The sequence below is a fragment of the Temnothorax curvispinosus genome, unplaced genomic scaffold (genome assembly GCF_003070985.1).
Source record: "Temnothorax curvispinosus isolate PA1 unplaced genomic scaffold, ASM307098v1 QBEX01004871.1, whole genome shotgun sequence".
NCBI lineage: Eukaryota > Metazoa > Arthropoda > Insecta > Hymenoptera > Formicidae > Temnothorax > Temnothorax curvispinosus.
Window position 1 is genome coordinate 73,044 of NW_020214651.1, and position 14,173 is coordinate 87,216.

The 14,173-nt window shown below is 36.9% G+C and overlaps 1 protein-coding gene across 4 annotated transcripts in view; it reads right to left on the reverse strand.

Moving 5' to 3' along the window:
• Window positions 1–2,616: 2,616 nt before the first annotated feature.
• Window positions 2,617–14,173, reverse strand: part of LOC112454193 (BMP-binding endothelial regulator protein) — a 43,321-nt gene continuing 31,764 nt past the window's right edge. For 2 of the 4 annotated variants that reach the window (XR_003040704.1, XR_003040705.1), the window contains exons 4-12: window positions 12,113–12,212; window positions 11,273–11,449; window positions 9,656–9,838; window positions 8,462–8,718; window positions 7,956–8,115; window positions 7,682–7,869; window positions 6,840–7,240; window positions 5,275–6,416; window positions 2,617–4,643 (exon numbers count right to left, since the gene is read on the reverse strand). Coding sequence is in view for 1 of the 4 variants with exons in the window: in XM_025015439.1 (XP_024871207.1) it covers window positions 6,161–6,416; window positions 6,840–7,240; window positions 7,682–7,869; window positions 7,956–8,115; window positions 8,462–8,718; window positions 9,656–9,838; window positions 11,273–11,449; window positions 12,113–12,212 (1,722 nt within the window). In the remaining 3 variants the exon portion in view is untranslated. Of the gene's footprint in view, window positions 6,417–6,839; window positions 7,241–7,681; window positions 7,870–7,955; window positions 8,116–8,461; window positions 8,719–9,655; window positions 9,839–11,272; window positions 11,450–12,112; window positions 12,213–14,173 lie in introns of all 4 variants that reach the window. The other 2 variants (XR_003040706.1, XM_025015439.1) reach the window with 2 other exon arrangements.

Genomic DNA, 14,173 nt, shown 5'->3' on the forward strand with positions numbered 1-14,173 from the left:
ATCACTGATTTCGACTCGTGATTCTCAGGATTGGACGATGCTCCGTTCGCGATCGCAAAGATGCTCGGTTGCCTGTTTTCGGCATTCATAGTAACGTTTCCTGTTTCTAGAGATCTTTTGTGAATTTTCCGCAAGATTTTTTCGGAATGAAAACGATTCGGATGAGGCTAGCGATTCGCTATCACTTCGGTGATTTATCCGGTCAATTATCGGTGTTTTTATTTTGAATGGATTGAATACTTACAATTACCGTTACGGAGAGGAATCTTCGACGAAGCTCCGATTAATCGGCCATTTTAACTTGTCGAATAACGCCACTTTATTAACATGGATAAAATTACGTGGATTTTTTTTGTTTGACACATGATGGTTCAGAACAATTTTTTTATACATATAGAGTGGGATCCGCTTGGCGCTCCAAATGCTCTTGGAAACATTTCATCCTTGTTTATCAAATGTTAAACAAGGACAAAATAATGCTCTGGACCGTTTGAAACGTCTAGTGGGTCGCGCCCATAATCGAGCGTTTTATCGCGAGCAATTCTGCCTGTTGAGTTAATCGCCGATTAAGTTAACACGGTGACTGCCGAATACGAGTTAATTCGTAGTTGTTGATACATAAATAAATTTGAGTTATTTGTTAATTCGCTTTTTTTGAGCGAAGAAAATAAAATTTTTCTTGTGTTTTGGTTTTGATAAAAAATAAACACAATTAAGTAGCATATTAAAATATAATGCCGATGCAGAAATGGCGTCGGAAATAAAATTAATTAAAATAAATATATAGCAGCAATCAATAAGTTAATCAAAGCGTGCTTAAAGTTACTTTTAATCTTTTCCGAGTAAGAAGGAGAAGTGGTTTTGATGTGGCCCTTATAAAGCTTTCTTGGTACCTATAGAAAACATTTATGATATTTTATAAATGTACCAGCCAAAAATGATTGGGCGAATCGATGTCAACTCAACGTCGATGCGTCGACAAATAGTCGATGTCAAATATTAGTTGATATTTTGTCATCTTTAACTTCATCATAATTTTATTGATTTCTATATCTAGGAATAGTTCTGGACTATCTAAGTAACGTCTGTCTATCTGTCTGTCTGTACGCGAACTACTCATTCGTTAGTGGACCAAATTTTTACCAAAAGTATATGAAATAGGGGTAGAATTTTCCGGGGATGAAAATGTCGCGGCTTTTTTTTTGTTACCGATCTTTTTGGAAACCGGTTCCGAAATTTTTTCAAATTTTACGAGAATTAATTGACCAAATTTCAAAGAATTGTATATGAAGTAAAGGTAGAATATATATATATATATATATATATATATATATATATATATATATATATATATACATATATATATTGTCCCAGAGAGTGCCATAAAGTGTACAATTTTTCGTTACCGATCTTTTTGGAAACCGGTTACGAAATTTGTCCAACTTTTCGGGAATTAATTGACCGAATCGTAAAGAATTGTATATGAAGTAGGTTTAGAATATTTCCCGGGAATTGCTATAAAGTGTATAATTTTTCGTTACCAATCTTTTTGGAAACCGGAATTAACTAGTTACTTCAATTCGTGACTGTCGCGAGCGATTGTTCGCGTCAGACAGACAGACATATAGACGTTAGGTACTTATAATACATAGGTCTAGTTTACACCGATCTCTTGATACGCGTATCAAATAGTATATTTGAACTGATCAGCCAATAATCAGACTTATTTACTAGTTATTTACTATTTAATACGCGTATCAAGTGATCGATGTAAACTAGGTCATAGATAGTTGTAGAAAGAACTAAAGAATGTAATAGAATTAGAAAAATTGCTAATAGTAAAGTGGTTTACAATTTCTGTTAAAAAAATATATACGTGATTGCTCCAATTTCCGCAAACTTTGAAATATCAAGCTGAATTTTTTTATGGATAATTTTTATGGATAATTTTTTGTTACCAATTTTTATAGAAACCGGTTTGGAAATTATTAAAATTTTGAGAAATAATAAGTATTAATTGACCGATTTTTTTGAAACCAGTGCCAAAAATTTTTAAATTTTTGGAGGATAAGTTTAATTTTTTATTAATGGATCGATTTTCTTGAAACCAGTGCCAAAATTTTTCTAATTTTTTGTTGATGATTTTGATGAAATTAGTACCAAAAGATTACTAATTTTATGGAGATGGCTACTATGGAATTGAAAATTGGGTTTTATGGGGTTCTATTGGTGCTCCTAATTAATGAGTGAGTTTGGGGAGAGGAGAAAAGATTTTGAGCCCGCGCGAAGCGCGGGCGAAAAATGTAGTATATACATATACAGAGTGATTCTAAATAAGTGCGAAAAACTTTGGGAGATGATTCTTTGTCAAAAATTAAGAGGATCTTTCATGTAAATATATATTCCTATATCTTTTCCTGAAGAGTACACACATCCAAATTTTTACTTTCCCCCTTTGAGTAGGTATATGTTTGTATGAAAAAACTTCCTTTAATTTTTGACAAAGAATTATCTCCTAAAATTTTTCACACTTATTTAGGATTACCTTAGAGAATAGAAGAAAGAATATAGAAAAAAGAGAGAGAGGGGCGGAATTTTACACAGAAACACGGTGTCTACGAATATAATTGATTTATTACGCTCGTAACTCTCTGTTCTATACACTATAATTCTACGCTAAAGTCGACAAAAATTGGCTAACGCTTTGGACTACCCGGTATGCAGAATTGGTTTGATTCCTCGTCAAAACTCGTCGTCGGTGATAATTAATTATAGTGTATTTTAGCTATGTACACTTTTACTGAGTTAAAAAAATCTCGTTTCCTTGTCACCTTCCGCAAAAGTAACTTTAATAAAATAGCTTCTACATTCTTTTGCGAAATTTCATAACAATTTGCTAAAGATAGAGATACAGGGAGGAAGTAGATAGGAAGAGAAAGAGAGAGAAAATCGAACAAAAAAAAACGGAGTAAAAAAAGAGAATAATAGGTGAAGAGCGTTAAAAATCGTGGCACATTATTAGAAACCATGCTTAGTGCTCGCTTAACGTTAATAATAATCGTGTTTTTCTATGTACAATTTGTAAACGCATCGTTAAAGCTAAAGTATATATAAACGTTTACGTTACATGCTACTTAGATATGTGTTGTATACATAATATAAAAAAAGGTGTACTCGTCGTCGAAGACGAAACGGGAAAATAATCCCTCCTAATTCTACATGACGAAAATGTAAGAGTGATAAACGGCGTGGGGGCCTGTGAATCCAAGGATCTGTGTAAATCGAGGGATCTACGTTAAGATCAGAAATTTATAGCACCACGGATCTAGAAATAGAACAACATATTTGCGGAACCACAACTCGTACGACGCAAACGCGATTCGTGGATCTGAATTTATTATATTCCGAGCGAATATATTAGTATCTATGTATGTATCTAGATTCGTGGGAATTTATAGATCTGAGGATACCCCGGGAATTTATAGATCCCAAGAGAGCGATCGCGCGATCGCGGATTTATGGATCAAAAGATTCGTGGAATTGTAAGCTCGTGAACTAAAGGAGCAACGCGTTTAAAAAACCGTTTAGATTTGCGATTTACGGATCTCCGGATTTAATCGAGTTCGAATATCTTGGAAAGCGAGAGTTTGAGAAATCACAGATCTATGATTCAAATAGATTCGACGAATCGTTGTACTGCAACTGACGCGGAGATACGCGAAAATATACGTGCATAGATATGTGAATACAGGGTTCGGTACAGACTACAGAGACACAGATCTGTGGATCCAAGGATCCGCGAATCCATACATATTTATATGTGTACATACATATACAAATAATCGATTGCGTTAAACTGGGATGTACATGCTATGCCGCGAGCCTGCTCATCGGCCGAAATACTGCACGGTGTTCCGAAACATTACAAGACATCGCCATCTGCTGCTAATTGCAAAGTCGTCCTCACGAATTCAAACATACCGATTTCGTTTTGTCAGTATGTGTTTGCTGCCCAATAGAGTTCTATTCCTGTTCCTTTCGTTTGGGTGATTGTACATAAGTCTCTCAGTGAAGTATACATATAAAATTCATAAGGCAACATTTACAATTATTAAAAAATGTCGATGATAATTATGCGGTTACAATACAATCAATGATACTACATTTTGTCAAACACGGTGTGTCACCTCAATTTTGTTCGATAATAATTCAACGTCCCACACAGAAGGGACGATCCTAAAGCTAAACATGTTTTCGATTCACAATAACATACGCGAATCTACATCTACGACGTAAAGGTTCAGGATTAAATTGCGCCAAGTTTTAATTTAGCGCTGGATATAAGTTTTTGCTTTTTGTGCTTCTCGCTCTGTGCGACACAAGATCATCCATTTTCCGACATTTGCACGACTCTAGCTCGACTCGCGATGCTTCCTCTCGGATCTACGGGATTTCGCGTGAAATCGGTGACGCACACATACACACACGTGAGATCCATGTTTCCGGGCGTCATGGCTGCGTACTTGTGCTGCTGTGACCCACGTGAGATTTCCATACGAATGAGCGCGAAATCACCGCCGCTCCGCGTCGACGAACAGTTGCTACTAGAGACACTCGAGTCAGAGTCTGACTGAAAAAATTCGCTATAAGAATAAAATAATAATCAGATGTGAATGACTTCTTAAAAGTAGTGGTTGTAGGTCAATGTAACCAGTCGATGACTTAAATTTCAAAGTTATGCTAATTTAGGAAGCTTAAAACTGAATTAAACACGTTTTTTGATTCTACGTAAGAGTGATCTTATTTCTACGTTGTACCCTGTATCTATAAAAAAGATTCATAAAGAAAATACTTGTAAATTCTAAATATATAATTTTTAAAGGTACCACAATAATGGAAAAAATATAATTTTGTATTTTGAAGAATATAGGTATTTTCTGGTACGAGTTATATTACAAAAGTAAATTAGAAATAAAAAAATATAATCAAAGCAGATATTGAGCTTTTTCCTCTTTTCTAAAAGCGTGCGATCCTGAAATTAACGCAACTTGCAAATCAGATTTTTATTCGATGGTAAAAGAATCTTTTTTTTGCGTAGTATTTCGTGTATATATTTTTGTGTAGTTATAATTAGCATATAATTATTTATACGATTGTTATTAATACAAAATTTGAAATTTTTTTCTCGTCATAACTATGTGAAAGTACTACTCCGGCTCGAGTGCGTCCCTAGGCACTACTCGACGTTATTAACACGGGGGCACAGGAACTTACCGTTAATGCATATTGATACGAAGTGGTGACTAGTAGATTCTCGCCAAGCACTCCGCCGCGTCCGGTCTGCGCGCTCCCGCAGACAGAAGGAGCTCTTGGGAATAGAAAGATAACATCGCGAAGAATGTTGAAGAGGAGACGTAAAGCTGGTGGCTTGCAAAGCCGAGAGAAAATTTCAACTATTTTATGCTTCATCATTGTTAACAGTTACATACGTCGTTTGTCGTAATACAACACCACGATTATTCCGACGCGGCGTGTCAGTCCGACATACGTATAGCCGTTCGTATTACATTTGCAGCGCAAGCAGCGAAACATTTTCTACCGCATTAACGGTCTATTGCCGTTTCTCATTATAGACGGCAGACTTATAAGTGCCGCGTGCATTACGTTGCTCCACGAATAAATAAGCATTTATGAATACTTATTTTGTATTAATCCCTCGCGGTATATGTCATAGGGTATTAAGAAGAGTACTACGTTCTTTGTGTTATTATTGATTGTGAGTATTTAATCGGAAGCTTTATCTCGCTCAACGAAAACTTGAGTTTCAAAAACCAATACCAAATTCCAGATAGAATTTTATTCTTCTTTGACTGTCTCGCGCGTGTGTTTCAGAATCCCATATAGCTCTACGTACAGAACAAACGCGCAAATTAATTTTAGATGTCAGTTTCAACATCGCGTCTCTTCTTCATTATTCGCGTATATTAAAACGTTATCTTAGAAAGGAGAACGGGAAAAAAGGAATGGGATCACATATATAGAGTGATTTCTCTAAATGCATGCAGAATGTACACCGAGTTCGATGCGGCCGTTCTCGCTGCACGTCCCTCGGGATAGAGGTTTTTTAGAGGCCGGACGCGGCGGTGGACAAAATGCGCGATTAATGTAAGCGGCGAGCGAAATTCGTCGGACTTATTGGCTGGTCCCAAACGGTTCGACACCTCGTGGCTTTCCGCCAGTGCGGCAGCGGGATGTCGAGTCGCTTGCATTGGTGCGCGTACGCCATAAAGGACTCGCAATAACAGTGCTGGGTCGGGCACTCACACATATCTTGAAGGCAGGCTTTGTAGTACATCGCCGGATTCACCTTTTTATGGCAGGGATAGAAGATCTGTGATTTCAGTCGATTACATAATCTGCAATCACAGAAAAGTAAATTGTTGATGGCATTGTGATAGAAAGTGTAAAGCGTTTATTTCGAAATAGGCATAGAATAAATTTTGGAAACTTTTGTTGGATATTATTAAAACGATAGATGAAATAATGAAAGAGAAAAAATAGTTGCCAGCAATAATACTGTAGTTATGTGGATTTAATTAAGAATGTTGGTTTGATAGTTTTATATCTGTATTAATAGCAACTGGCAATATTAAAGCTGTATTTTTTATAAATGTAACTATTACGAATATTAAAGAATATTAAGGACATTAAAGAAATTATTTTACAGCTATTGCTTGTAGCTATATAAAATTATCTTATAATGAAAATGTTCTTTTTATTTCTGATATTCTGTAGAAAGCTATATCAGTAAGAAAATGAATAAGTATTATATAGAATACCGCTGATCTTTTCTTTCTCGGCAACGTCTCTGCCTGGTAGTATTTCCGATTCTCGGGGTTCGGATGCACATCTTCTTGTTAGCACCCACGGCCCAGGATTGGCCAAACTGCTGCGGATCCTGCACCACTCGTCCTTGTCGTACAGTAAAGTCATCTTTGATTTGGGAATTAAAGTTACCGCAAAGACCGCACAGTTGACCTCTATACGACGAAGGCACGGACACTTCGAGAAAGCTGATACCGTCCCAAAGGACTTTGATTCCGATCCGCGTATTGACGAGCACACTCTCATCCGTACGGTTGATGTCCAGTTGGTTAGGGATGCGATAAGGAACATCCACCTTCTTCCCGTTCACCTTCACTCTCATTTTCTGGCCAAGATTCACTTTCAGATCGCCGATCTGCAACATGATCGCGCGGGATGTAAATAGAACGAAAGTTTCTTCGTTTCATCTATTTTTCGTCTGATTCGATACAATTCTTTTTGAATAGAGCAAGAGAGCTTCGTGTCAGGGTAGACTTTGTCTCGCAATGCCAGTTTATTTTGTCGGAATCTATAGTCTCATTTGCATACAATGGAAAATTATGAATTATCTTTTGAAAAACGTTAAAACCAGTTTTAAATGATATGCTATTATTCAAATAGGTGACATTATTGTATGAATGATGTGATGTTATTCGATATTCGATAAAATTCGAATGCGGTAATAATACTTTATGTAACTTCTTTTATAGCTTTCTTTAAAACCAGTTTTATGATGCTCGGTTCAAAGAAGCGAATGTTTAAATTCGTCTTGTACATACTACAATTTGTATTAAAACCTTCGTGTAATTTAACGCACCTTTATGGCAATAGTTTTGGTCCACGCTGAGAACTTCGTTCTTCTGGCGTCATTGGTCACGCGTATACTGAATGTGTGAGAGAAACAATCGGTAACCAGCTGGTACCTGCACGGTCCCTTGAAGCTATAAAATTTACCGTCGAACGTACGATAATGCGGGTCTCCGAAAACCGTGCAAACTCCGTCACCTAGAGAAATTGATAATTTTAATGTCTTAAATGTGTGTGCGCATATATACCAGTTTTGTAAGGTGTGGTAGCACCACAAAACTCACGCTCGACACATCGCGGACAGCATTGACCCTCCGGATGCTCGAACTTGGAATTTGGTGGGCAGGGAAAGATTATCGGCGGACATTGAGGCATTGCGCAGCGTACTTTTCCCTGTTTGCAGGTGCATGTCTTGCAGGAATCCAGCTTCCAATTTTCGCCATCCTGCCTAGGACAAAAAAGGTCGTTTATACCACCGATAAGACGAAACACCGCCCAATGGCAACGTAAATAGATACGAAATGAAAATATCTCGAGGAGATTCAAGCAACAAAATTAAATTTTTACTTAAAAGAATGTTAATTAATTTAATCTCAATTAATTAATTAATTTGGATCAAAATGTTATTATTAAAACAATATTCTTTAGTTTCTAATTAGAGCTATGTATGTCAAAATTTCACAGCTATCTATTCGATATAATTCCTTTAGTTCAGTTTCTCATTTTGCAATCACGTTTGCTCACGCGATGAATAAGATTGCATGACGACGAATAAAAGCGTGATACTCGCCACATAAGTTCTTCCGCCGTAAGAGCAAGAGGCTCTGCTCTCCTCGACGAGCAAGCAATTTGGACAACAGTGGCTGCCTTGCACCTGATGCTCCTTGGGACATTCCAGCACCGGACAAGTGTCTCTTACGCACGAGATCGCCGAATTGATGCATTTGCAGTGCGTGCAGGGATCCGCGTAGAACTCACTGCCCGAGTTGTATAAACGCGTGCCGAGCATGCACGCGCCTTTCGGAGGCGAGAAGAATCTTGCGCTGCCTGTGTGACAAAAGCAGTGTTTTTTTAATCCTTTAACTTGAATATGCGCTACCACAATTGATCGCGCTATAAGCGAAACGTTTTCTGAGTCGTTTTCTTGTTGTGTGGTAATTACGCGAATTATTTTCTCACGCATAAAATCATATCGAATCTATGTACAATCTACAGTGAGATACATATGAGTATCTAGAGACAATGATATTTGTAAATTTGATATTAATTTTATGTGGTATTTTTTAATTTATGCAGTCTTGACGCTATCACTCGCATTTCTATCCGACGTAATTATGATAATATATTTCATATTTTCATACTTTGCATTATATTTTAATACAGAATATGAAAGTTGTAGTGAGATATGCACAGCTAAATGGCTGTAGCGCGTATATTCTCGGATGGCTAGATGACAATCGTAATATTACGTGCGGCTGGTTTTTACGCAATTGCGACATTGGAAAATAATCAGATTCGTATAAAACCGGTTCGCGCAATATCTCTGGTATTGTAAGAGAGATCGGAATGACCTATAAATTCAAAGTGACTTTAATTGTTTGTGCAATTGCCTAGAAAATGTTCCTTTTGAAAAATGTTGAAATAAAACTCCGATCACTACTTATATATATTAATTTGATCGCTCGGCATCGAAATGCTTACGCAATAAAGCAATCTAATATCTTTATACGATGTTATAATTAGCAAGCTTATACGTCGTAAAAAAAAAAAAACAATAATGTATTATTACTGAATCCAAATTGAAAATAAAAGTAAGGATAAAAGTAATAAAGCGAAAATATATAAGCGAATAACAATACGAAATAGATTTCCTTCTTTTTAACTGCTCAATTCGAGGATCGTTATTTTGGAAACAGATAATTTCTTTTCGGAGCAGAGATGCGATATTCATCTCGAATAATGAAAGTTATGTAACTCCTTTCACCTCGACAGTGTGGGCAGCATTCCCCAGATTCATCGACGATCCTCGAGGCAGGACAATTGAGCGTCGGACAGGCTTGCTTCGCGCAGGTGAGATGCCCCTTGTTGCACTTGCAAGTTACGCATGGATCCTCCGTCGTTGTCACCGACCTGTCCTCCGTTACTTTCTGTCCATTTACTAAGCATCCTGCAAAACGCGACAAGATCGAACGTTTCGCGCTTATTGTTTGTTTATTTTTCTCTGTAACGTCTTCGGACGCGTTAAAAAATATTAATTTATGTAAAATACAGAGACGCAACATAGAAAAAGATTACAATTGTACTATTCGTATGATCTCAGAGAATATTATGACATCTTAAAGATGTCTAAAAGACGCCTTATACTTTTATAAGACATTTTATAAAACTATCAGAAAGATGTCTTATGACGTCTTTGAAGTATAGACGTTTTATTTTAATTAATTTAAACGACCACTTTTAGACATATTTTAAAATAAAAATTAATAATGCGAAACGCCGTTAACAAAAGGAAAAAGACGACAGAGGAGCTAGTGTTGCACTGTAAAAAAATGTTGTAAAATTACATGTAATTTTGAGACCCACTATAATATATGTATTGTGTAATTGTAATTACACAATACATATATTATAGTGGGTCAAAATTACTTTTAGTGTGTAACAAAATTACTTTTTCCTTCCGTACTTTAATTTTGTAAAATTACAACCATTATATTGTATAATTACAACTATTAGTGGGTCTCAAAATTACCCACTATAATAGTTGTAATTTTTTACAGTGTGCTTGATGTGAATCGGTATATAAATAATTTAATATTTATATACTTTGATAACAATCTGTCTGTTACGACGCAGATTGCGGTTTTGTCGTTAGTAAAGTTATGTAAGTGTTAAATCATTAATATACCGATGTATCTCAGATAATTCCAGCTTCTGTTTCGTATTCTTCCTCTTGTTAACGCGTTTCCGAACAGCTTCGCCTAAGATTGTTGTGACACTAAATAATGCAAAATACCTGAGTACCAGATTAGCTGGCAGTAAATATTTTTATAGGCTATGTTATATTCAAATTGGCCGTATCATGTATTTTAATCTGTAAACGTTATAGTCGATAATGTAAATTCTAAATATCTGGGTATATTCCAAAAAATGTCTTATAAAAACCAACTTTCAGACGTTTATTCGGAAAGTTTTGAAGACGTTTTTACGACGACTCCTGGTAAAGTTTTAAAAAAAACCGTCTTAAGAAAAACGTCTTTTAGACATACATGTTGTTTGGGATGTGAGATCTTACTGAGACATTGTGTTAAATTTACGTGGTTACGTTATTCCGAAAAGAAAAAAACGCGAAAGAGAACGTTACAACATACACGTTATCGTCCGTACGTTTTTCGTCGGATAGAAGCGGCGCTGTAATTTTCAATCATTATCGTTCTCCCCTCGTTATATCGGCGGAACATTCCAGTCTTAATTGCGCGGCGGGATGCATTCAGGGGATCGTGAGAAATATTTGTGAGATTGGCGTGGGTAATTAGAAGCAGCAGCAGCAGCAGCAACATCAAAGCGCGCAAAAAGGGAAGAAGAAGAAAAAAAAGTTACGCACCTTCGCATATGGGACAACATTTGCCAGGTGGAGGCGCTTTCGGATGGGAACAGGGCGTGTAACACCGTAGTTTCGATTCGGTGATGACGCCCGCTTTACAGACGAATATTCGGCAGGGATCGTTCTCCTCCGTCCATTCCGTGTCCGATGCGTGGTAAATTCCGTTCTGTATGCATCCTACGATACGTAAAAGTCAACTGAAGTTCTCTAAGTACAATCATTTACATATATGCTATCGAATTAAAATTAAGTTAGACAAGACTATTGTTAATTCGAAGATGGCATATTAATAAATTCGGACGCACGGAAAAATTATTAAGATAACATGCTTAGTTACCTGATCAATGTAAAAACAATGACCACTTTTGCTTTTTAGAGTAATACTGTTAGCGACTAGACTTTATTCCTTATATTTTGCGATTTATCTTTATATTTTCTCGGCGTACTTCAAACACTTTCCGGGTGGATTTCGTCTGCGGCAGGCGCTACGCGGCAAGCGCGGACTTACGTCACTATTAGCATAATTAATAGTAGACGATAACGAAGACCGCGCATCTGTCAGTTACATTTCGTAAACAGAGACAGCCGCGAGAGGCTGTGACGCTAAAGTTCCTCGGGTTTATCATCGTGTCGGCAAACAGAAGTGCCTTTGTGCCCCGGGAACAATGCTCCGCCGGCCGAGCATTCCGCGAGTTTTCGCCTTTCCTTCTTACCGCCGCCGACATACTCTCCCTCTCTCCCTCTCTCTCTCTCTTTTCCATTCCGGTCGCGGCGCGGGCAAGCTCGAGCCAATTAGAATGATTAGGATAATTAGACGAATTAGACGGACAAGCATTCTACCTGTGCATCTGTGGCAGCACTCGTCGTCACGCGGATCCAGCAACGCGTAGCAACCTTCGATGTTCGGGCACTGTTGCTTCAAACACTCCACGAACCCATTCTGGAAAGGAAGGGGACGAAAATTTATTTCTCTTGCTTATGGACAGGAGAGTACCTACACGAGGTGATTCAAGAGTCGCACACTTTCTATCGGCTTTTTATACGTCAGAGAAAATGTCAACTTCTGAGATAATCTGTAGATTGTACATTTATGCGTGAGAGAAAAGTTTTGATTTATTAATAATCCTGTACAAGGGTAAGGAATATCTATTTTGCCATAAATATGATTTATTACAGACTCTCGGGATATAATCCGTTGGATCCACGGGATAATAGATTCAAAGTTGATGACTTGCTGAAATTAGCAATATTACTCGCGCGGATTCGTCGAACAGATAATTTCGTCACATTTTGGCACGAGGAAAAGTCGTGATGCACGAGCCGCGAGGGAAGAATGTGGACACTCGAAATAAAACGTATTATGAATCGGGAATTTGGTCGGCGATTGAGTCACGCAGCGACAGCGAAATTCCGGCTTGATTTTTTTTTTATCGCTCGTCTTGTTCCGATTTCTCGTCCACGTTATCGCGTTCCAGTAATTATTTCTCTGGTTTTCGTTATCGGCTTCTATAATTAAGTCTTTACGGATTTATCTTCTGTCAGAATTACGTAAACTAATTTAACGTGGGTCGGACGGTCACATACATACGAGACGCGCGAGACGGACCTAATTAGGCATGCCGCGAAAGAAAGATCTCCGCTTTTTAGACTTCCTCGCATAAAACTGACGTTTTTACGCAACATGCTCGAAAATTAATTAATCATTTCCGTAATAAACGGGCGAGAAGATAAAAACAAGCAATATACCAAAACGACTAGATAAAGACTTAGGAAAAAAACAAAGCTCAGTATAAAAAAGTATCTCGCAATTACATGTGTAATAATTAAAAATTCACACATAAATTTACTATTAAATCTTTCAATCGTATTTCATTATAATATTACACATTAGGGGAGAGTTGGCAAGTACCGTGCGGTTGACAATTCCGCGCCATTGTTTATCTCAATAACTATTTGTATTACGCGCCTACAATGATGTTAATATCATAGAGTAACACGAAATACCCCACCCGCATGCGCCGTCAATGCGTTCCGGCCGTCCATGTAAACACAGTGCGCTTTGGAAGCTTCTCTGCTTGCTCGTTGCAATTTTGCTGGTAGTTTCGATAAAAGGTGAGTAACATAATATTTTCATTAGAGAAATAATCCTGACGGATTTGATAAGCTAAAACACTATAAAATTAGGTTGCAAAGTGATTTTAGAAACACGCGTTTCTTTTCTATATATTTTAAGGTTGTAAAGTGAAATAATTGAGTTTGATAATTTCGTGCCCAAAGTTGAAATTTTGAGACTGATTGAATTTTGGAGACTGATAAGATTTTAAAGTTGTTTTTGCAATTCATAGACAATATATAACGATAACTGTGTGTCAAGAGTTACCAAGACTTTTTAGTTTACAATGTAAGGTGCTTACAGAAAAGATCGTTGCTTAAGTTTTGATTTGAATTTATAATGATCGTTATTTATTAACACATTCACTTATTTTTATATGTAGGTACCTACTAGACGATATTAATGCATAAATATAAAAAAAACACTTTTTTATTGTGTTCTACTTCATGTCATTGACTGAAGCCAGAGTAATTTTTATAGGCACGATATTATCAGACTAGTTCGGTAATACCGCGTTTTCTCATTTTTTGAAAAATTGTTAATATTTCAGTTTGTGTTTAACTTTCAACATTATTGCTATGATATACGGATAGCCAAATAAATGACCTATCTAAAACTGCACAGTTTGTTTTTTTGAAGCATTTCTGAGCTTAGATATACGCTTCGGTTCTTAAGGGCTCGGTAATTGCCAACTCTCCCCTACTACAAACACATATGTATCTGTATCTTTTTGTATCGTTAAATAATAATTATCATGAGGTTTTATTTTTATTACATTATAGTTATAC